The 22,521-nt window shown below is 37.4% G+C and overlaps 1 protein-coding gene across 9 annotated transcripts in view; it reads right to left on the reverse strand.

The window, feature by feature from the left end:
• The window catches only part of CDK19 (cyclin dependent kinase 19), a 157,300-nt gene that overhangs the window by 96,536 nt on the left and 38,243 nt on the right, over nucleotides 1-22,521 (reverse strand). For 7 of the 9 annotated variants that reach the window (XM_036248020.1, XM_036248022.1, XM_036248021.1 and 4 more), the window contains one exon: nucleotides 11,557-11,632. The exons of the other annotated variants lie outside the window; for them this stretch is intronic. In XM_036248020.1, coding sequence (XP_036103913.1) covers nucleotides 11,557-11,632 — 76 coding nt within the window. The remainder of the gene's footprint in view (nucleotides 1-11,556; nucleotides 11,633-22,521) is intronic. 9 annotated transcript variants of the gene reach the window in all.

The raw sequence follows: 22,521 nt of genomic DNA on the forward strand, positions 1-22,521 counted from the left end.
AGGATATAAAGAAAAAGCCACATCAAGACTGGTAGGAGGGGTGGAGATAAGAAACAGGGCTGGTCCCGCACCCATGTCTGGCAGATAAAAATTGAAAGGGATAGCTTGGATGAAGAGGTAACTGTTGAGAAGCAAGGGTTCCCAGCCCCACACCAGACCCCCGAGCCCAGGGTTCCAGTGCCAGGACAAGAAAACCCCTTAACTCTGGCTGTAAAATCAAGCGGGGATTGTGGCTGAGTGAGAAGGAGGGCTTCTGGAATACCAGGCAGTTTTTCTTAAAGGACCCATGCTCAGATTTACTAGGACTCACTCCCTCTAAGCTTCAGCACTGGGGCAGCAGTTCAAAATGCACCAGGGTGTTTGGCATCAGGGTGAGAAGTGGAGGAACAGTTTTCTTTTCGGACAGAAGTGCTGGGAGACGCCATTGTTTCTTTTCCGAGCCCTCCCACTACAGAGACTGCAGGTGGTTGCCATATAGAAGTCTCTATCAACCTGGCTATCACTGTTGTCCCTACCTGGTGATTCCCTGAGACCCCACCACACCAACTTTCAGGTCCACCCAAGCTATTTCCAATGGCTTTTCCATATGAATGTCCTCTCTTGACTCATGTTTCAGACTTTCCTAAAAATCTTAGTGTGACCCATAACTCTCACTAAGTGGCTCCAGGCCTGGCATTACTGGCATCCGGCCTTGATTACTAGCTTGGCCTCTCCGGGACACTTCCATGCTTAGAACAAGGAGCAGCCATCTGCAGATCATTTTGTAGCTCATGTCAGATGATCCCGGGCAGAAAACAGGTGGTGGATGACCTTGGCTTGACTCTCCTGGGAGGCCCCAGAGTTAGTTCACCCAGTGAACAGCTTCAGACCACAAAGAAGCACCATTTAATCACCTTCACAAGCAACACAATCAAGTGGCAGACTTAGCAGGCAACAGAGCCCTGCTTAAAGTAAGTCCTGCTCCATGGGGTGGATCCTTGCATAGCTGATCCTCCACAGTGGTGGCAGCCAGTCCTTGCAGCTGATTGGCCTGGGGGTTAAACCCCTCTCACTGATGTGCCAACAGCAATCAAAGCTCAACTATAACAGGAGGGAACACAGCTCACATTTGTGGGAGTGGGGTACACATGAGTTATCCTGCTCAGGTGAATACGGAGGCTGTGCCACTGGACCCTATAGGCCACTCTACCAAGCCTGGAGACATAGCAGCCCTACTTAATACAGAGAAACAAACACATAGAGATTGCCAAAATGAGGAGGCAAAAAACATTTCCCAAATGAAAGAACTAAACAAAATGGAGACAATCTACTAGATGCAGAGTTCAAAACACCGGTTATAAGGATGCTCAATGAACATAGGGGAAGAGTAGATGAACTTAGAGAGAACTTCAACAGCACAAAAAAGAAAAACTAAACCATTAAAAAAAAAAAAAAAAAAAAAAAAACAGTCTGAAATGAAGGATATACTAACTAAAATGAAGAATAATTTACAAGGAAACAACAGTAGAATAGATGAGCCGAGAATCAAAACAGCAATCTGGAACATAAGGAAGCAAAAAACACGCAAACAGAACAGCAAAAAGAAAAAAGAGGCCCTGGCCAGTTTGGCTCAGCGATTAGAGTGTTGGCCTGCGGTCCAGAGAGACCCAGGTTTGGTTCCCGCTAAGGGCATGTACCTTGGTTGCAGTTTGTCCCCACCCTGGCTGGGTTGTATAGGAGACAGCCACTAGATGTGTCCCTTTCACGTCGATGTTTCTCTCTCTCTCTCTTCCCCCCTCTCTCCCTCCTGCTCTATCTAAAGATGAATGCAAAAATGACCTTGGGTGAGGATAAAAAAAAAAGAGGATAGCGCAAGGATCCTTGTAACTTCAAGCATGCTAACATTTGCATCTTGGGGGTGCCAGAAGGAGAAGAGAGAGAACAAGAAATCGAAAACCTATTTGAAACGATAATGACTGAAAACTTTCCTAACCTGGTGAAGAAAATAGACATATAAGTCCAGGAAGCACAGAGTCCCAGACAAGAAGAACCCTAAAATGACCACACCAAGACACATCATAATTAAAATGCAAAAGGTTAAAGACAAAGAGAGAATCTTAAAAGCAGCAAGAGAAAAGCAGTTAGTTACCCATAATGGAGCTCCCATAAGACTGTCAGTGATTTCTCAATAGAAATTTTGCAGGCCAGCAGAGATTAGCACGAAATAGTCAAAGTAATGAAGAGCAAAGATCTACAACCAAGATTACTCTACCAAGCAAAGCTATCATTTAGAATTGAAGAACATATAAAAAGCTTCGCAGACAAGAAAAAGCTAAAGGAGTTCATCACCACTAAACCAGAAGTACATAAAATGTTAAAGGGTCTTCTTTAAGAAAAAGAAGAAGAAAAACAAAAATCAGCCCTGGCCAGTTTGGCTGCATGGTTACAGTATCAGCCTGAGGACTAAAGGGTCTCTGGTTCAATTCCTGGTCAAGAATACATACCTGAATTGCAGGTTTGATCCCCAACCCTAGTCAGGGTCCTGTGGGAGGCAATCAATCAATGTGTCTCTCTCACATCAATGTTTCCCTCCCTCCCTTCCACTCTATGTAAAAATCAATGGAAAAGCCCAGCCAATATGGCTCAGTGGTTGAGCATCGACCCATGCATCAAGAGGTCACCAACTGGATTCCCAGTCAGGGCATGTGCCCAAGTTGTGGGCCAAATCCCCAGTGGGGGGTAATCCAGAAGGCAGCCAATCAATGTGCTCTCTCATCAATGTTTCTATCTCTCTCTCCTTCTCCCTTCCTCTCTCTCTCAAATCAATAAAGAAAAAAAAAATTAAATAATAAAAATCAATGGAAAACTATCCTCTGGTGAAGATTAACAAAAATAAATAAGTAAATTATTAAATTAAATGGCCCTGGCCAGTTTTGCTCAGTGGTTAGAGTGTCAGCCAGTGGACCAACGAGTCACAGGTTCAATTACAGTAAAAGGCATGTGCTTGGTTGTGGTTTGGTCCTAGGCCCTGGTTGGGGCTCTAGGTGAGGCAACCCATCTATGTGTCTCTCTCACATCTATGTTTCTCTCTCTCCCACTCTATCTGAAGATAAATTTTAAAAAAAATTTAAAAAGTACATATATACCAACAATTAAAAAAAGGATGGACATCTGTAACAAAAATAAATATATTAATTATTTAAATAAAAGTCACATTTATTTTCACCTGGACAACTTGATTTACTTAAGCTGCTTTCAGAGTAGACAATCAGTGACTATTTAACTGACTCAGTTTCTATAACTGTTGTACTATCTGAAAATGCTCTAGAGTTCTGTTCTATTTTGTTTAATGTATAGATCAGTAATTCTGAATCTTTGCTACACATTAGAATTTTCAGGTTTTTTCTAACAATGCAAAGCCTGAGTCCTTTCCCAAAGATTCTGATTCAGGGGGTCTGGAGTGCAGCTTGGGCATAAGTAATTTTTTAAAGTTCCTTGGGTGAATCTAATGTATTGCTGGGGTTGAGAAGCATTGACGGAGATGAACTGAAAGATGAACAGAGTTAGATATATGGTGCAATAAACAAACGTAGAGCTCTGGCCAGTTTGGCTCAGTGGTTAGAGCGTCGTCCCACAGACCAGAGAGTCCTGGGTTCAGTTCCCGCTAAGACAGTGGTTCTCAATCTTCCTAATGCTGCGACCCTTTAATACAGTTCCTCGAGAAATAGTAAAGCAAGAGAAAAAAAATATATATATATAGTTCCTCATGTTGTATGTGGGAGTATTTGCATGTGGGTGGACCCGCCTGGAGACGGATAGAGGAGCCATGTCTTGCTTGGTTCCTAAGACCATAGGAAATATGTGTTTTCCGATGGTCTTAGATGACCCCTGTGAAAGGGTCGTTCGACTCCCAAAGGGGTTGCAACCCACAGGTTGAGAACCGCTGGGGAGCACATACCTAGATTACAGCTCGTTCCCGGCCTCAACTGGGGTCATGTGGGTGGCAACAAGTCGATGTGTCTCTCTCACATCGATGTTTCTCTCTCTCTTACTCCCTCCCGCTCTCTCTGAAAATAAATGCAAAAATGTCCTTGGGTGAGGATAAAAAAAAACAAATGTAGAAATGATAATAAAACCAAAAAATAGCTTTAAAAAAAGGCAGAACTAAAATAATAGAGAGAAATAACAGGAGGGAGAAAGCTGAATTAAAGAGTTCTCAGGTCCTTTGTATGGAAGAAGCTAGATAAACTTGAGAATTTAAGTCTAATATGTATGTAAAAATAAAAGAATAATTACTAGCCTAGAAAGAATATATATTATCTCCAAACCAGAAGTTCAGGAAAAAAGGAAATAAGCACAATCCCATCAATACCTCAGAAATCACAAAGGGGGGGCGGGGGGTCAAAGCATGAGACATAAAAAACTTGAAAATAAGATAACAGAAATAACTCTAAATATATGAACAGACACATTAATGTAAACAGATTAAATTTTCCCAACTTAAAAAGGATGCTTAGATTAGAAAGGATTTTAAATTTAAAAAAAGAATTAACATTAATTTCGCAAAAATCAATGACAATTAGAAGGGTGCTACTGTTTCTCCTGAATAAAAAGCTAGATCAGTAACCAGAATGGATTTTTTATAACATGCCAGTGGCTTTAACAATCCAATAGACAAGTGTTCTGAAAACCCCGATTCACCAAGTTATGTAGCAGCAAATGGAGTTAGAATTCCCCAGTGTGTTGAGACTTGTTCTTTGGAGAATCAATGAACTTCTCTGCAATATTCTACTACTCTTTCTCAAGAGAAGCTCTTGACAAGGCAGTGATTCAAGGGATAAAGAGTGACTTTTAAGACATTAGACAAGACTTCTTTCATGATCTTTGGCACAGTCTTTGATGCTAATGTAAAAGCAATGATTCATGACGACCTATAAAGCTTCTTCCTTCACCAAAGCAACAAAACCCGATGTGTTACCACCAGGTACTCCATCAGTTTTAAAGGCAAGCCACTTTTCACTGTTTTATCTCTCTATGGTCTTTCCAATTTCCAAAATGGGTTCACAAAACAAGAATCCTTGATGGCATCATCATGCTCTTAAAGGACAAAAAAGAGAAACTAGCTTCACTTAACAAACATCAGAATTTCACTCAGTTACATGCGGAAAGAAAATGGCATAACTTCCAATTCCTTTAAAACCTTGATTTGAGACTATAAGGAAAAAATGTGAATAATTCTGGAAGAATAATGTTATCTGAAGAGGCTTTCACTGTTCACAAAACATCCAGATTTCAGAGAGCTTCACCTAGATCTCTCCAATCATATCATTACTTCTGCTTACAAGATTTTGTAAAATAAAGCTTTTGTGTTGGAACAAATCCAAATAGAGGGAAGCTTCCAGCCTTTTCAAATTAAGCCACCTTCTGTCAAAACAATTCACACTGTCCAATATGTTTTCTGGCTGGCAGATATAGAAACTTCTTCAGCTTTGTTGGTTTCTGGCTTCCATTAGCAAGAATATTGCCTGACAAGAAAAACCATGACTTTGTATCCCTGTACAATTCACCTTTAGAGTAAGATCAAAGGACACAAGCTTTTGTCCTACTTTTTCTTTTCCCTTTTATCATTTTCACTGTATTTTAAAAATATGTTTCCATTGTTTCTTGGCCTTTTGGCTAAGATCAAAAGTAAAAATATTTTTCCATTTAAACTAAACTCTGCATAAATATAGATGGCATGGTAAATTTTCCTTGTTTCTTATCAATGGGAAACTGTTTACTAAGTCTCTATATGTAGCAACAATGAAAACTGTACAGCCCTGGCCGGTTTGGCTCAGCGGTTAGAGCGTCGGCCTGTGGTCCAGAGAGACCCAGGTTCGGTTCCCGTTAAGGGCATGTACCTCGGTTGCAGTTTGTCCCCGGCCCTGGTTGGGTCATGTGGGTGGCAACCACTCGATGTGTCCCTTTCACGTCGATGTTTCCCTCTCTTTCTCTCTCTCTCTCCCTCCCTCCCTCTCTATCTGGACAAAATATCGAAAAATGTCCTCAGGTGAGGATAAGAAAAAAAAAAAAAGAAAACTGTACATAATCTATCTAAATAGATATACTAATGACCCATGACACCCTATACTTGTTTAAAGTAAAAGAAGGAAAAAAAGTACCTAAACAATTTTGACTTTCAGGGGGGGGGGGGAAGTTTTAAAAAGGTAATTTTCAAAGTATTAGAAAAATATATATTTTTAAAACTTTTCTAAAAAATGTTTTCAACCTTCAGTCACAGACTCTGAAAGTCCTAAGCGCTATTCATGGATACAGGTAAAGAATTCCTGACATTTTATCTCTAAAGTCATTATAAAATATGGATCTGAAATGAAAAATACTGTCAAGTATTGGACTTGACTATTGTGACAGAATGTATTTTCCAAAGATGGCCACAACAGTATCTTTGGCACCACATGCTTTTCAGGAACATGCCATTCTCCCAGCAAGAGGTGAAATCTGTCTGGGTGTAACCAACAGAATGCAGAAGTGACAACGCACAGCTTGTGAGGCTTTGTCTAAAAGAACAAAAGAAAACAATGCAACATTTTTGTTCACTTTAACACTTAAGCTTGGTCTAACTATGATGAGGCCACCATGCTGTGCAGAAGCAAGGCTATATGTAGGCACTCTGTCAACAGTCCTGGTCTCTTCGAGTTCTCTCAGCCCAGATGCTAGACATGGTGGTGAACAAGCCTTCAAATTATAAATGATTATTCAAATTATTGCAACCCCCAGCAGTTGATCCCAACCTTTAAGTCTTCCTGACTGTAACCCCAGTCATCATAGAGCTGAGAAAACCAACAAATAGGATAAGCTATAGGAGAAAAAGTGAAATAAAAAATCAAATGATGAGATAAAAATATTACCTAGCTTACTAATAAGCTTCACATGTTTTGAATTCAAGATAAGAATTTGGGGAACAGTAAGAACTTCTTTTCAACGCCCTTTTGGCGTTCCCAATTCACAGAATCCATGTGCATAATAAAAAAAGGTTTTTTTATGCCACTACATTTTGGAATAAGTATTGAGCAACAATACTAACTGGAATAACTATCTCAGGATTAAAAAGTTAATCCCATTTCTAAAACTGCATGTTTTGGCTCTGCCGGGTAGCTCTGTTAGTTGAAGCGTTATCCCTTGCACCAAAAGGTTATGGGTTTGATTCGTAGTCAGGGCATATACCTAGGTTGCTGGTTCGATCCCAACTGAGACACTCTGGCCAGGCTGTAATAAATGATTTCTTTATGCATCTGGGGAAATTCTGAGAATGACTCTAGATACCATGCATAATTGAACAGATAGGAAGACAGTTCCAGACAAGAAGAAAACCAACAAAACAAGTACACAGTCTTGGTAGTATCACAAATATTGCTACAGTCATGGAACAGATCTACTTGAGCAAATGGTTAAAAAAAAGACAGAAAATACATAAGACATAAGAAGAAAACCAACAAATAGGATAAGCTATAGGAGAAAAAGTGAAATAAAAAATCAAATGATGAGATAAAAATATTACCTAGCTTACTAATAAGCTTCACATGTTTTGAATTCAAGATAAGAATTTGGGGAACAGTAAGAACTTCTTTTCAAAATCTCTCATTGAGCTGCGAAGCCCACAAATTAACCAATTCACATACACCACAGTATAGATTTAACACAACACAAAAAACAAGGCTACCCAAAACAACACACTGAGCATCAACTCAAATACATGTTCCACAATTAAGTATGCATGTATGACTGATTAGAATTTAGATATTATAATAAAAATGCCTAATTCTTATATATTTAAATATGTTATTTCATCATAAATTAATTTCTATGTTTTAACATTAAAGTGAGGGGCCCTGGCCGGTTTGGCTCAGCGGTTAGAGCATCGGCCTGTGGTCCAGAGAAACCCAGGTTTGGTTCCCACTAAGGGCGCGTACCTTGGTTGCAGTTTGTCCCCGGCCCTGGTTGGTCGTGCGGGTGGCAGCCACTCAATGTGTCCCTTTCACATCGATGTTTCTCTCTCTCGCTCTCTCTTCCTCTCTCTCCCTCCCACTCTATCTGAACAAAAATATGGAGAAATGTCCTCAGGTGAGGATAAAAAAAAAAAATAATAATAATAATAATAATAAAGTAAGGGGTTATAACAATATTTTTATTTATTTATTTATTTATTTGTTTGTTTGTTTGTTTGTTTTTTGGTATGTGCCCCTAGTCGCTAGGGCCTAGCGGGAACCGAACCTGGGACTCTCCGGTCCACAGGCTGACACTCCAACTGCTGAGCCAAACTGGCCAGGGCTATAATGATATTTTTAAATTATGCATGTATGCCTGGCCAGTGCACTTATCTGATTGTTTTTTGTTATTTTAGTCAAAGAGCTATGTCTAAAAATATGAATAGCTTGCCCTAGCCATGTGGCTCAGTTAGTTGGGAGTGTCATCTCATACACCAGGGGGTCACCATTTTGATTCCAGGTCAGGGCACATGCCCAGGTTGGGGGCCCAATTCCCAGATAAGGGCATGCAGGAGGCAGCCAGTCAATGTTCTCTCTCATCGATATTTCTCTCTCTCTCTCTCTCTCTAAAAATCAATGAAGAAAAAAATTTAATTATGCATGTAAATAAGTTATATCATCTACCAATTTCAGTTCAGGATAGTAAAGGGGGCTATAAAATAATTGTTATAAAAAAGGGAATTAAGTCAACTGGGGTTGAGAAGCACAGCTATAGCATCTCTATTTAAGAGTAAAGTTACTGGGTAACAAGGTGTATCTATCTTAACTTTACTATATAAATTGTTTTCCTCAGTGTTGTAATATAATAATTTACAATTCCACGAGTACTATATGACAGTTCCAGTACTCTACATCATTGCAAATATTTGATACTGTTACCAATCTGGTGGGCAAAAATGTATATCTTACTGTGGTTTTATTTTATATTTCTCTGATCATTAATATAATTGAGCATCTTTTAAATTTTATGGCTATTAATGTTTCACTTATTTATAAAGTTCAACTCTTTGGTCTATTTTTCTATTGGCTTAAAAATACATAACTTTGCCCTGGCCGGTTTGGCTCAGCGGTTAGAGTGTCGGCCTGCAGTCCAGAGAGACCCGGGTTCGGTTCCCGCTAAGGGCACGTACTTCGGTTGCAGTTTGTCCCCGGCCCTGGTTGGTCGTGCGGGTGGCAGCCACTCGATGTGTCCCTTCACGTCGATGTTTCTCTCTCTCTCTCCCTCCCACTCTATCTGTACAAAAAATGGAGAAATATCCTCGGGTGAGGATAAAAAAAAAAAATACATAACTTTAAGAATTCTTTCTGAGGAAGAATAAAGTGAACTCCATGTTAGCAACATACAAAGACCAAAACCACAAATAAAGTTAGGCTTATTAATTAGATTTTTTTTTTAATCTTCACCTGAGGATATTCTTCTATTTATTTTCAGATAGAGTGGGAGGAATAGAGAGGGAGAGAAAAATATCAATGTGAGAGGGACATACTGACTGGTCGCCTCAGGCACAACCCGACCAGGGCCAGGACGAACCTTAACAGTGTTACGTGCCCTTGACCAGAATCAAACCTGCAACTCATTGGTCCACCGGCCAATGCTCTACCACTGAGCCAAACCAGCCAGAGCCCACCTTATATTTTTTTAAAATCTGATTAACGATCTGGCCAGTTTGGCTCAGCGATTAGAGCATCGGCTGGCAGACCAAAGAGTCTCGGGTCTAATTCCAGTCAAGGGCACGTATCTCAGTTGTGATTTGGTCCCTGGTCCTGGTTAGGGTTGTGTGGAAGGCAACCAGTTGAGTTGTCTCTCTCACATTGATGTTTCTCTCTCCCCCCGCCCCCACTCTATCTGAAGATAAATGGGAAAAAAATTCTCAGGTAAGGATTTAAAAATATATATAAGGTGGTATGGTAAGTTTATCAGAAAGCCAGACAATCCAAAATTTCTTAAAAAAAAAAAAGTTTTACTAAATTTGAACTTACTTATAAGAGAAAAAAGGTGACAAAACAGCTTGTATTCAAACTTAAGTCACTACTTTGCAAATAAAATTTCCAAATATGTTCTTCTTTTATGATATTATTTTACTGTTAAGAATTAGCATTATCTTAGGCAAATTTAATATTTTTTCACTAATTTTGTTTCAAATGCTAATTTACTTTAAACTATTTGAATATTATATTATCTAATCACATCACTAAAATCTACAAACCACAGAATTTCCAATTAATTAGAATATTCCTCTAAGAAAAAAAAGTCCATTCAAGCTTTGAAAATTATTGAGCTGCTAGGAAGCTTATAAACCAGTATTTGTTTTATCAGTTTATATTATTTCCATTATATGCTATATATTATAGTAAAATAGAATCATCTATTTTTGAACAATTAATTTTTATTCTTTCAAAATACAGTCTATTAACTCTAGTTTGTATCTGTTAAAGTTCTACTTCATCTTGACACTGCACTATTCTGATTGTTTTTTTGTTACTTAAGTCAAAGATCTATGTTAAAAAATATGAACAGCTTGCCCTGGCCAGGTGGCTCAGTTAGTTGGAGTGTCATCTCATACACCAAAAGGTTGCAGGTGTGATTCCTGGTCGGGGCACATACCTAGGTTGAAGGTTCAATCCCTGGTTGGGGCTCATAAGGGAGGCAACTAATCGATGTTTCTCTTTCTCTCTCTCGCTCTAAAATCAATATGTGTGTCATATAAAGACAAAAAACAAGAATGATCTTTCCTTTTTTTCTCGAGAAAGAAAAAAAATTCTTGCTGTCTTTGCATTTTGCTAATTTTGACTATTTTAATTACCTAGGTAGGAATGATCTTTATTTCTATCCTATTATTATCATGGTTTAATTTTTCTAACAACTACTAAAATCTAGCACTAAAACATGTATTTCAGAAAAAAAATTTAATATGCAAAATATCTAGTAGTATCATCCCTTTCTCTACAAAGACATATATCATTTCTAAAATTACAGAAAAATAGACATTAATTAAATTATTAATTATAGCCCTGGCCGGTTTGGCTCAATGGTTAAGAGTGTCAGCCCAGGGCCCAGAGAGTCCCGGGTTCGGTTCCCGCTAAGGGCACATACCTCAGTTGCAGTTTGTCCCCAGCTCTGGTTGGGGTCGTATGAGTGGCAACCACTCGATGTGTCTCTCTCACATCGATGTTTCTCTCTCTCTCTTCCTCCCTCTCTCCCTCCTGTTCTATCTCAAGATAAATGCAAAAATGTCCTTGGGTAAGGATAAAAAAAAAAATTATTTATTACATTGGATTATAATTTAAACTAATTAAATCATCATTTAGCTCAATATTCCTAAGATTATAAATCCTAAATATCATTGAGAATGTTTGAAGATGGTTTTCAAGTAATCAACAAGTTTATGCAGCTTTTCTCATCTTATATAAAATATCACTAACATGTTTGAAATAACCATGTATTATATACATTAATGAAACTATTTCATATTAATATCAATCATCATCCAATATCAATAACAAAATAAATAATATATTTATATCCACTTACTGCAATCTCTCTACAAGCCGACATAGATATTCCTGTGCCTTCAATTTGCTTCAATGCATATTCCTTTTCATCTTTTCTGCATATGAAAAAAATATATATTATTTTTTCTACCCATTTTCAGATTCAAAGTTATAAATACAAAAACAATGAAAATGCACCAGTCTTTCAGTGATATGTAATCACTCTTACATGTATGCACTGCTTATTACTTCTGATATTTCAACTACAGAAATATGAAATACCAAAAGAAATTCATGTCACAATGAAAATACCAGACAGAGCCAAAACATAAAATTCAAAATTAAAACAGAACAGGATACTGAACAGGCACTGGTTTCAAAATGTAAACAAGCATAAATGTAAACTCAAGTACACTGCAGGATAATTCTCCTGTCTTAATTATCTGGAGACTATGAACAGATTCTGTTATAAACATTAACTATAAAAATAAATGCCAGATGTAAACTCATATATCTGTTTAAAGTAATTTCATAGTATTAGAATCATTCAGTAGGAGGAAGGAGCTATGGAATAACGTTGACCCACTGGGACATCCCACTTCTCACCTAGAATAAGGAACATTCAAAAGCCCCATGAACTCAACCAAAAGGCTTGGAAATGGAAACTCCAGCCACCAACATCTCATTCGCAATAATTCTAGGAAAAACTCAGTAGTTACAGTGAATATTCCAAATAATGGAGGTAGAATTGGGAATTCTGGGAAACCACAGTAGTTACCAGGGTGCTTAAACAAGTAAAGACAGCAGTTCAATAATGGTGATACAGTTCATAATAATGGTAATAGTAGTATTAAATTAGTGGCTAGAGCCACATAGTATCCGCAGGGTGCTGACACCAGAAGAAGCCATACGAAGGCCCCAGCTGAATGTCACAAATGTGGTTCATATCAAGGGTTGTCCTGATAAGGAGTATAAATCCATGTCTTTGATTATAATTAGAGCTTCAAATTTTGTCTTTTGATTATATTAGAGCTTCAGCAAAGTATCTATCACCAGGTCATAATGGTTTTGTCAAATGATAGTACCTACATTGTGTCACATTTGTACTATTTACCTATTTCTCATTTTCCCCATTCTGTGTTTACAAGCAGATAAATCAGTTAAAGAGATTTTCATAATATGCATTTTAAATGCCTTTTGAAAATTTTTATAAATGTCTATGTTTTGGGCAAATAACTGAGTTATGGTTGCTTTCCCCCACAATCAGTTTGAAAATTATAACCATTTTTCTTCCAGTACATGGAATTCAAGATAATTAAGCATCATTTTGATAAACAGAAAACACATCAGATATATCAACAGGATGGACTGCTATCGATTAACAAAATAATAATCATGAAGGTCATTAGAAACATGGAAAATGACTACCATATACGACTGAGAAAATATACAAATTATACCATATAAAAATATACATGTATATTGAGGTAACACAACAAATGAAAAACAGTTGTGTTAAAATGTAGGAAGTTATTTTAATTAGCTTTAATACTAATATTACATTGTCTTTTAAATTAGAATTAAAGAAAGAAAAGAGCTAAAATAATTGACACTGAAAATAGTCACCTATTAAAACAATCTTTAGTATTTTCAAAGTAATATCTTAGGCATGTTTTCAAAGGCAAAGTCAAAAGCATGGAAAACTTAAGTGATCACTTTTTTATTTTTTTCTGTCCTAATTCTTCCAAATGTTAAACTAGATTTTTTCAGACTACTCAGAAGCCACCCAGAAGTACAAGCAACAGGTGACTTAATGTAATTAAAGCCAACAGTCCCCCCTCACCTTAAATATAAGTGTGGGTATGTATGTGAAAGCACTTGTACCTGAGAATATTTAATACAGAATATTTAAGTATAATTATTAAAATAAAATTATATAAATTTTCTGACAAAATTTTGATATAATTTTTAAAACAAATATTTCAATTCTCAGTTTCCCTAAATGAAGCACTCCAGAAGCTCGTGTAATTGCAGTTTTATTTTTAATACTGTAAAGAATATTACACAATCTGGATAGGTTATCATTGCTATGGAAACTATAAAATTTTTGCAGTGAAACGAAAAGTACAAAATTAACACATTACATTAATGACTTTTGAATTTTGTATCTAGGCTGTCAAAGGCATTTGAAAGCTTGAGCAGAATAGACTGAAATATAGGCTTCTTACTCTGAATTATGTGGATGGGATCTAGGAACAAACCCAGTAATTATTTCACTTAATAAGTTAACTATAACTTCCATCTGTTAAATTAATAAGATACTCCAAGATCTCCAAACTTAAGAATTATTTGCAACTTTTAGATTGAGACTCAAAGTACATATATCATGACCACTTCTCTGTTAGGTAGTAAGTGATGATATGGCACCTTTGAGGTTCACCATATGAATGTGACAATGCCAGAATCCCAGGAGGCATATGGGACTCACTTTCACCATAGTACTATGTCAATGCCAATCTTTGGTCAGATGCCACAAGGCTCATAAATATTTATATGACTAGCACATAGGGCAGGGAAGCTTTACTGCTCCAACCCATGTGAGTGACCCTCTCCAGGAGTTCCACCAAATGGCAGTGACAATTCATATCTCACAGCTTATGTCTCAGACACATAAAATATTAAATGCCATAGATGTAATGTGTTCTTTTACATGACAAGGCTGAAAAACAGGTGAACCTTCCTATACTGCTATGATAGTATGGCTTTCAGAGGCAGCTTAGTTCTTTCTTAAAACTATTTTATTTTCAAATTACTAAATTTTATTACTAAAATAAAAACTATTTATTTTTAAATAAAAATAGTTTATTGTTTGCTATAATAAAGATGGACAAAGCAATTTCAAAGCCTTCAGGGAAACAGCTCTCTAAATTTTAGGGAATATTAGATATTTTGCTAAGTTACAGTACCTACATAATGAAAATAAAGGCGTTTACTAAATAAATTCAGGAGAATCAAAAATATATAAATTTGTACTAAAACACAGATAATATAGAATTTTAAAAATTTAATGACATTTCTCCTATGTTAGTAACGGGTACCAAAACCATGCAGGCTTCACTCTCAACAGTCACAAAGAAAGCAGTTGTTCAATAGGAACATTATGTAACAAATAGAAAAATAAATTTGGTAGAGACTGTGATCCTATTTCTTTTTCCATCTGAGACACTGTTCTAAAAAACACTTGATGCAAGCAATTCTATAGACAATAGAAAAAATAAAAAGCACATTGTTGTGCAAATTGTAGAAATCATTACCTTAAAATTTCTACCAGACTCAATGGTAGTATTCAAATGTAATTCAGGGAAGAATTGTTCAAGCTAAAGAAACAAGTTCAGTACGAACATCTCTTAAATGAAATATCAGGAATTGGTTTAATGAAAAAGATAGTTTTATACCTTTCAATAATGTACAAACTTGGTGAACAGCCTCCAGTCACTTTTAGCAAAGTAAAACACCATGCAGCAGCCTGTATGCACAAGTATAGTTAAGGTCTGGCCAAAACTCCATAACTGAACAGACCAAAAGCTTTTTGGCTCCTATCAATAATACCATAAGGAGTCCAGATCAGCCCTGGATCATCTCTGGTCCCAGGACATACGAGAGACAAAAATCTAGAAGTATCTTTAAGAAATAAAAGGGAATTCAAGCTCAAGTAAGGCTGAGGGAAAATTTTTAGTCTTCAAACTAATAGGGTTAAAATCCATTTTTGTTTCTAAGGAAAACAGAAGAATCTTATTAATTTATTTTACATCAACCAACCAACAACTATTGCATAAGTAATGCATGCCCCAACACTATGCCAAATTCTGAGGATGAACAAAATTAGGCTACCCTAGGTATCACAGAGTTCAGAATTCAACTAGAAAGAGATTCTGGGTAAGTGGGAAATATAAACAAGTAACTGATATGAGACCCTCTGCACCCAAAAGGTATGTATAACAGGAACAGAAAGAATGAAACTACTGTTCTTTTCAGAGTTTTAAGAAAGGAAACTAACTACATGAGTAATACATTTAACAGAAGAGTTTCCCAGACAGAGAAGTGATAAAGGGCATACAGAATTCCAAGCGGAAGTATAGCATGAGAAAAATAAAAAGCATATTCAGAAAACCACTGGTATTTAGTATGGCTGAAAGCTGGGGGGCATACCATCAGATTAGAAAAGTAAAGGGAAGGGACCATGTGAGTTCTGCAAAGAAGCTTATACTTCATATGTAAACAGTGTTGAGCAAAAGGATTGTATAACAGAGAAAGTACATTAGCAGATCTTTGCTCAGAAAGATAACTGTGGTGGCAGACCAAACATCTGGTAGGTTGCATCAAATGTCCAGATAAAATGAAGGACTAAATTAGAATAGTGGCAGAGGAGAACAAATATGGATTCAAAACTCTTTTCTGAGTCAAACTGACAGATTTGATAACCAATTTGATTCTGTAGGTCAAGGAAAGAAAGACTTTGAAGGCAGATGAAGTTTCTACTTTGTCTAATTGTGATTGATAACACCTTTAACCAGAGAAATGATGATGTGAATAAATGGGAACCAGACAATATGAGATTCTATTCCAAAGGCAATGAAAGTTACACATGAAGATTAATCTTACATATCAGGAAGAACTGAAATTAGAAGTGTGAAAAACAATTAGGAGGTTACTGTAAATGCAAGAAGGTGAGAACCTAGATAAGTATAATAGAAAGTTAATTCCAAAAGGGCTTAAGACAACCCTGTTACAACCTCCTTATTTTTTTGATTTTTTTTTTTTTTAAGAGAGAGAGAGGAAGGGAGGGAAAGATAGAAACATCAACTGCCTCTGCATACCCCCTACTGGGGATCAAACCCCATACCTGGGCATGTGCCCTGTCCAGGAATCAAACCAGGACCTCTCAGTCCATGGGACAATGCTCACTCCACTGAGCCACACCTGCCAGGCACAACCTCCTTATTTTAAAGATGAAGAAGCTAGGCTAGCAGTTAGAAGCAGAGCTGAGACTAAATTTTCTAATTCCAAGTTCAACATTCTCCATAACAAAGTGATAACAGTAAGACTGGAGAAAAGTAAGAACACTTGTGACACTTTGTGTTTTTTTCTTTTTCTTTATTGATTTGAGAGAGAGAGGAAGGGAGAGAGAGATAGAAACATTGATGAGAGAGAATATTTACTGGCTGCCTCCTGCATGCCCCCCACTGGGGATTTGGCCCACAATCTGGGCATGTGCCCTGACTGGGAATCAAACCGGCGACCTCTTGATGCATGGGTCAATGCTCAACCACTGAACCACACCAGCCGGGCACTTTTTTTTTTCCTTTGATACTCCTCACCTGAGGATATTTTTTCCATTACAGAAAGAGTGGAATGGAGGGAGGGAAAGAGGGGATGAGAGAGAGAGAGAAACATCAATGTGAGAGAGACATATCAATTGGTTGTCTCCCACACATGCCCCAACCAGGGCCTGGATTAAACCTGCAACCCAGGTACATGCCCTTGACTGGGAATTGAACTCACAACCCTTCAGTGAGTGAGGCTGACACTCTAACCACTGAGACACATCAGCCAGGGCTGTGACAGTCATATTTAAGGAGGAACTAGCAGAACCAAATGAATAATGATTAAGAAGACTGAATCAGGATAAGTCTGAAGTTCTGAGCTTGGTTCATGGGGAGTATATCATTGAGAACAAGAGTTGGGTCAGATCTCAGAAGGTTCTTCAACTCATAAGTGATTCTTTTAGAAAGAAACTCCAACCAAAAATTAAAACATCTGAGACGTTTAAAGAGATATCCTAAAGATGTTTACTGAGGGCCAATCATAGTAGTTTCAGATTGAAAGGCCTTGAGCCTACATGTGATATTGGATTAGAGGAAGTAGCACATAGATGACTTTTTTGATGCTCAGGAAAAAACTTGAGGCAAAGAGGAAAGGAGACAGAGAGAATAAAGAAAAGACAAAACAACAATTTCTAAGCACTTCTCGCACATCCCTTAAGAAAACAAACAATTCTGCCCTGGCCGGTTTGGCTCAGCGGTTAGAGCGTCGGCCTGCGGTCCGGAGAGACCCGGGTTTGGTTTCCGCTAAGGGCACGTACCTCAGTTGCAGTTTGTCCCCGGCCCTGGTTGGTCATGCGGGTGGCAGCCACTCGACGTGTCCCTTCACGTCAATGTTTCTCTCTCTCTCTCTCTCTTCCTCTCTCTCCCTCCCACTCTATCTGTACAAGAAATGGAAAAATGTTCTTGGGTGAGGATAAAAAACAAACAAAAAAAAAACAAACAATTCTAGGAATTCATCCTTCAGGTTTTCTTTCTATTCTTTCTTTTTTTTTTTATCCTCACCTAAGGACAGTTTTTACATTTATCTTCAGACAGAGCAGGAGGGAGAGAGGGAGGAAGAGAGAGAGAGAGAAACATGGATGTGAGAGAGACACATCAATTTGGTGCCATCCACACAACCCCAACCGGGGCCAGGGAGAAACCTGGGCTCTCTGGTCAGCAGGCCGATGCTCTAACTGCTGAACAAACCAGCCAGGACTAGGTTTTCTTTTCAAAACTTTAAGAGTAGAATTTGAATACTGAAATCATCAGAATAACAGTATCCAAAATGGTACAGTATTGCCAGTTTTTATAACTATGTGCTACCAATAAGACATTCTTCAAACAGTATGACACATGAGTCATGCCAACAATTTTTTTCTTCAAGAAGAATGCTGGCATAAATTGATGTTATATCTCTTTCCTTTAATATGTGATTATTTGGCTTAGCTGATTAAGAGACTTCCACATCACATAAAAAAATAAGAAAAAAATGGAATAAAAATTTGGAAAAACAAAACTCAAAAAAGGTCATTTTGTTTTATATTGGTATTGTTATTCCATCATGAACTCAATATTCACACAGCCTGATTCCTCACTTGAGAATTCTTTCTTTATTATGTAACACCATAATATTTTTTAAAATTTTATCATGAAATTTTCTAAAAATGAACAAAAAAAAATGACAGTAATACTTCATCTGTGATATAGCTTCAATTATCAACACATGGCCAGTCTTATTTCCACTGCCTCCCCTTTACTTGATTTTTTAAAATAAAACCCAGACATTACATCATTGCATTCATAAACAGTTCAATGTCATAACATTTTTAATTATCAGGCATTTTTTGGTTTAAATAATAGTCCTTTGAAGTCATTCTGAAATATTAAATATCTTAATACTAAAAACCATACCAAAAGGTACTGTTATTTTATAATCCCTTATTAATAAATAATGTCAAATAATACTAGTACCTTCTTTACACTTTCATCTATCAAATATATCATCTATTCATTCTCTAAACATACCAAAATACAGTAATAGTTTCCCTTATTCAAGTTCAGAATTCCCTTGCAACATAGGAATCTGACAACAGTTTACCTTTTTACCTTCATTCTTTAGAAAAACTGCCTTTATTTAGTCACTTATCTTAAAAACCAATTTATTAATACCTCTGGCTCTAAAAAAAAGTCTTTATTTTATAGTATCTCCTTCATTCAAATTCTAAGTCAGATAAACATTTATATTTTAAAGGCTCTAAAATGACAAAATTTCAGAAACTCCTATTATGTCAAATACTTTTTGCTCAGAGTGATTTTAATTAAAACAAATGTATCTGCAGTAATGCTTTAAGACTTCTGGCATGAAAAGTGTTAAGTTTAAAACACAAATAATTAAGAACTGTTTTACACAGAAAGTAATCACTAGCAAATATGTAGTGTAAAATAGCTTTTATATAAAATATTATCTTCTTTTGAGAAATCACAAATCTCAAGTCAAACGTACTTGCTACAGAAAATAATATAACAAATAATGCCAGACATTTCTTTCAGAAATATTTTACTAAGCATGTGCTGTGGGCCAGGCATTGTACTGGGCTCTAGGGAGAGTAGGAATAACAAGAAAATCCTTTCCCTTGTGAACCTTTAGAGAGAGAGACACACAAGTAAGGGACACAATCTGATAAACACTATAATAGATGTATGTGCAAAGTACGCTACATAAAGAATGGAAAGAAAGGTTTGGTTCTTGTGGAGGGGTTAGATAGAGGGCTATCAGGTAAATAATTTTCAAAGGAAATAGCCAAGTGGACCTTGATAGGTGAGTAGGATTTCATCAAGCAAAGACAAAGGCCCAGGGTCTAATGGACACCAGAAACATGTGGACAAAGTCTAAAAATTAAAGTCCATGTTATATTCAAGAAATCAGCAGAAGACAAGTATAGCTAGAACACAAAAGATGAAGTAATACATAAAAAAGGCAAAGAAGATAGAATTAGCATAGTCTTGTATGGTATGCTAAAAAGTTGGCATTTTTTTTCCTGTAAAACTGGCAGCTATTAGAGGTTTCAAGCAAGAGAAACATGCATAATTCAATAGATATTCTTAATAAGCGGACAGTATGTAGGATGGATCAGAGGATTTAAATCCTGAAAGTAGGGAGACCATTATAAAAGTTCTGGGAAGGGTTGATGAGGACCAAAATTAGAGTAAAAATGGAGGGAATGTATTCAAGAGGCATTCCAGAAACAATAATCTATTATGGCCAAGTATATATGGGCACATTGTAGACATTAGAAAAATTATTGATGAATAAATGTGTATGCACATGGATGTAGACATATAGAAGAGAGAGCCAAGCAGATAGCAAGAGAAGCAGCTACAGATGAAGGAGGTTTCTAGCCAGGGTGTTGGCTCAGTGAAAGAGGGCCATTTGCAATACACTGCATCTTCCATGCTCTCCCCCGCAAAAAAAGAATAATACTGACAATGAGCCAGTCTGCAGTTATAGAATAAATACATTTTGGTCATGTTGACTTTTAAGTGGCTACTGGTTATCCAAGAGATGAACAAAAGGAAATAACAGAGGCAGACTTAAGAAAAGAAAACATTGCTATACAGGTGACTGTTAAAACCATAGAACTAAATGTGATCATAATGACAAAGAACACAGAGGAAAAACAATAGCTGAAGATGGTGGTCAGTGCTCTTTCAAGTTACAGCACCTACCTAATGTTAATATATGTATTATATATAAGGGTAAACTGACAGTGCTCACAGGCAGAGGTGAAGGGACTCATAGGCTCCTACCGCCCCAAACCCCATTGATGGCCAAGAACTTAAAGGATTAACAGGACCCATAACCCATTCATAGCACCCATGCCACAAGGGTTGGAACGCCCTTCTTTAGTAAATGCCACCCTTTGGCAGGCTCAGAATAAGAAACTCTTAAAAGTCCTTGATAACAGGCAAATCTAGATGTGAGACACTTTATAAAAAAATTGGCCTGGCTACTTAAAAGGAAAATAAAAGATATAAACATAGGGTGGGGGGGATAGTCTACTCAAGACATACAACAAATACTATGCATTTGCTTATCTAGGAGCAGGGTCACCTATGAATCTCCCTTGAACTCAGTTGCAGTAGTGTCCCTGCACATGAGATCTGCAACCATTTTGTCTCATGGGCTCCTTGGAGTAGACCCTGGGCAGGCACCACCAGATGGGGAAATGCCAGAAGGCGGCTGGCACTGCCATGCCCAAGAATAAAAGTAAAGGAGGTAAAAACAGGCATAGAGGAAGGAATAAGAATGAATCTAAAAAAGAAAATTGGTCTTTTTTTTTTTTTAATCCTCACAGAGGATATGTCGTTATTGATTTTTAGAGAGCGGAAGGAGAGAAAGAGAACAATAGAGAAACTTCGATGTCAGTTGCCTTCCGACCAGGGATTGAACCCAAAACCTAGATGAGTGCCTTGACTAGAACTGAACCCACAACCTTTTTGTTGTTGTTAATCCTCACTCAAGGATATTTTTCCATTGAATTTTTAGATACAGTAGAGGGGAAGGAGCTGATCTTAACTATTGTAGTGACAGAAAATGTGATATTGTGATATTATAAGAAATATATATTTCAATCTTCCTCTAGGGTTCCTGGCTCACAGTTCCTCAAACACCTGTAATTCCCTAAGTGATTAGAGCATGGGAGCATCTTTTATCATGATATTGGTTTTTTAATCCTAAAATGGCTCCAGAAGGATGAGTGAAAACAGCTCTTTTATTCATAACAAGCCCTGAGTTTTGGAGAGTCCCTAGGATAGCCACTGGATGGGGGGCTGACTGCCAGGGAGGCACACCAGGTGATTACAACTTTCAACTCCACCCCCTCACACACACCACTTCCACCCCAAGAGGGGGATTGGCGGTTGAATTAATTACCAATAGTCACAATTTAATCCATCATGCCTACATAAGAAAACCCCCATAAAAATCCCCGAAGTACAGAGTTCAGAGGAGCTTCTAGGTTGATGAACCAGAACACATCCACTTGCTAGAAAGGTAGCACACTCTTTAACTCCCATAAGGACAGAAAGTCCTGTGCTCAGGACACTTCCAGAAATAGACCTAGCCCTATGTATTCTTCACCTGGCTGTTCATTTGTATCCTTTATATATTCTTTGTAATAAATCAGTAATCTAGTAAGTAAACTGTTCCTGAGTTCTACAAATGAGCCATTCTAACAAATGATTGAATCTAAGGAGGGGATCATGGGAACATCTGATTTGAAGCCAAGTCAGACAGAAGTTGGAGGTAACTAACTTGGGGGCCACCCAACACTTGTGACTGGTGTCTGAAGTGGAGTTAGGGAACAATCTTTTGGGACAGAGCTCTTAACCTTGGAGTCTATACCAACTCCAAGCAGCTAGTGTCAAAACTGAGTTTAACTGTAGGATACCCAGCTGGTATCAGAGAACTGGTCAGTAGGGAAAAAAATCCACATTATCTAGTTTCTGAGAAGTGTTGAATGTAAGTGGAGTTGTGAATAGAGAAGGAGAGTTTTTCCTTTCAGAAAATCTATTTCCTAGTACTACAGTAAGTATCCTTACCAGAACCAGAACCATTTGAACCATTATAATCCATAATT

The sequence above is a fragment of the Molossus molossus genome, unplaced genomic scaffold (assembly GCF_014108415.1).
Source record: "Molossus molossus isolate mMolMol1 unplaced genomic scaffold, mMolMol1.p scaffold_m16_p_8, whole genome shotgun sequence".
NCBI classification, from domain to species: Eukaryota; Metazoa; Chordata; class Mammalia; order Chiroptera; family Molossidae; genus Molossus; species Molossus molossus.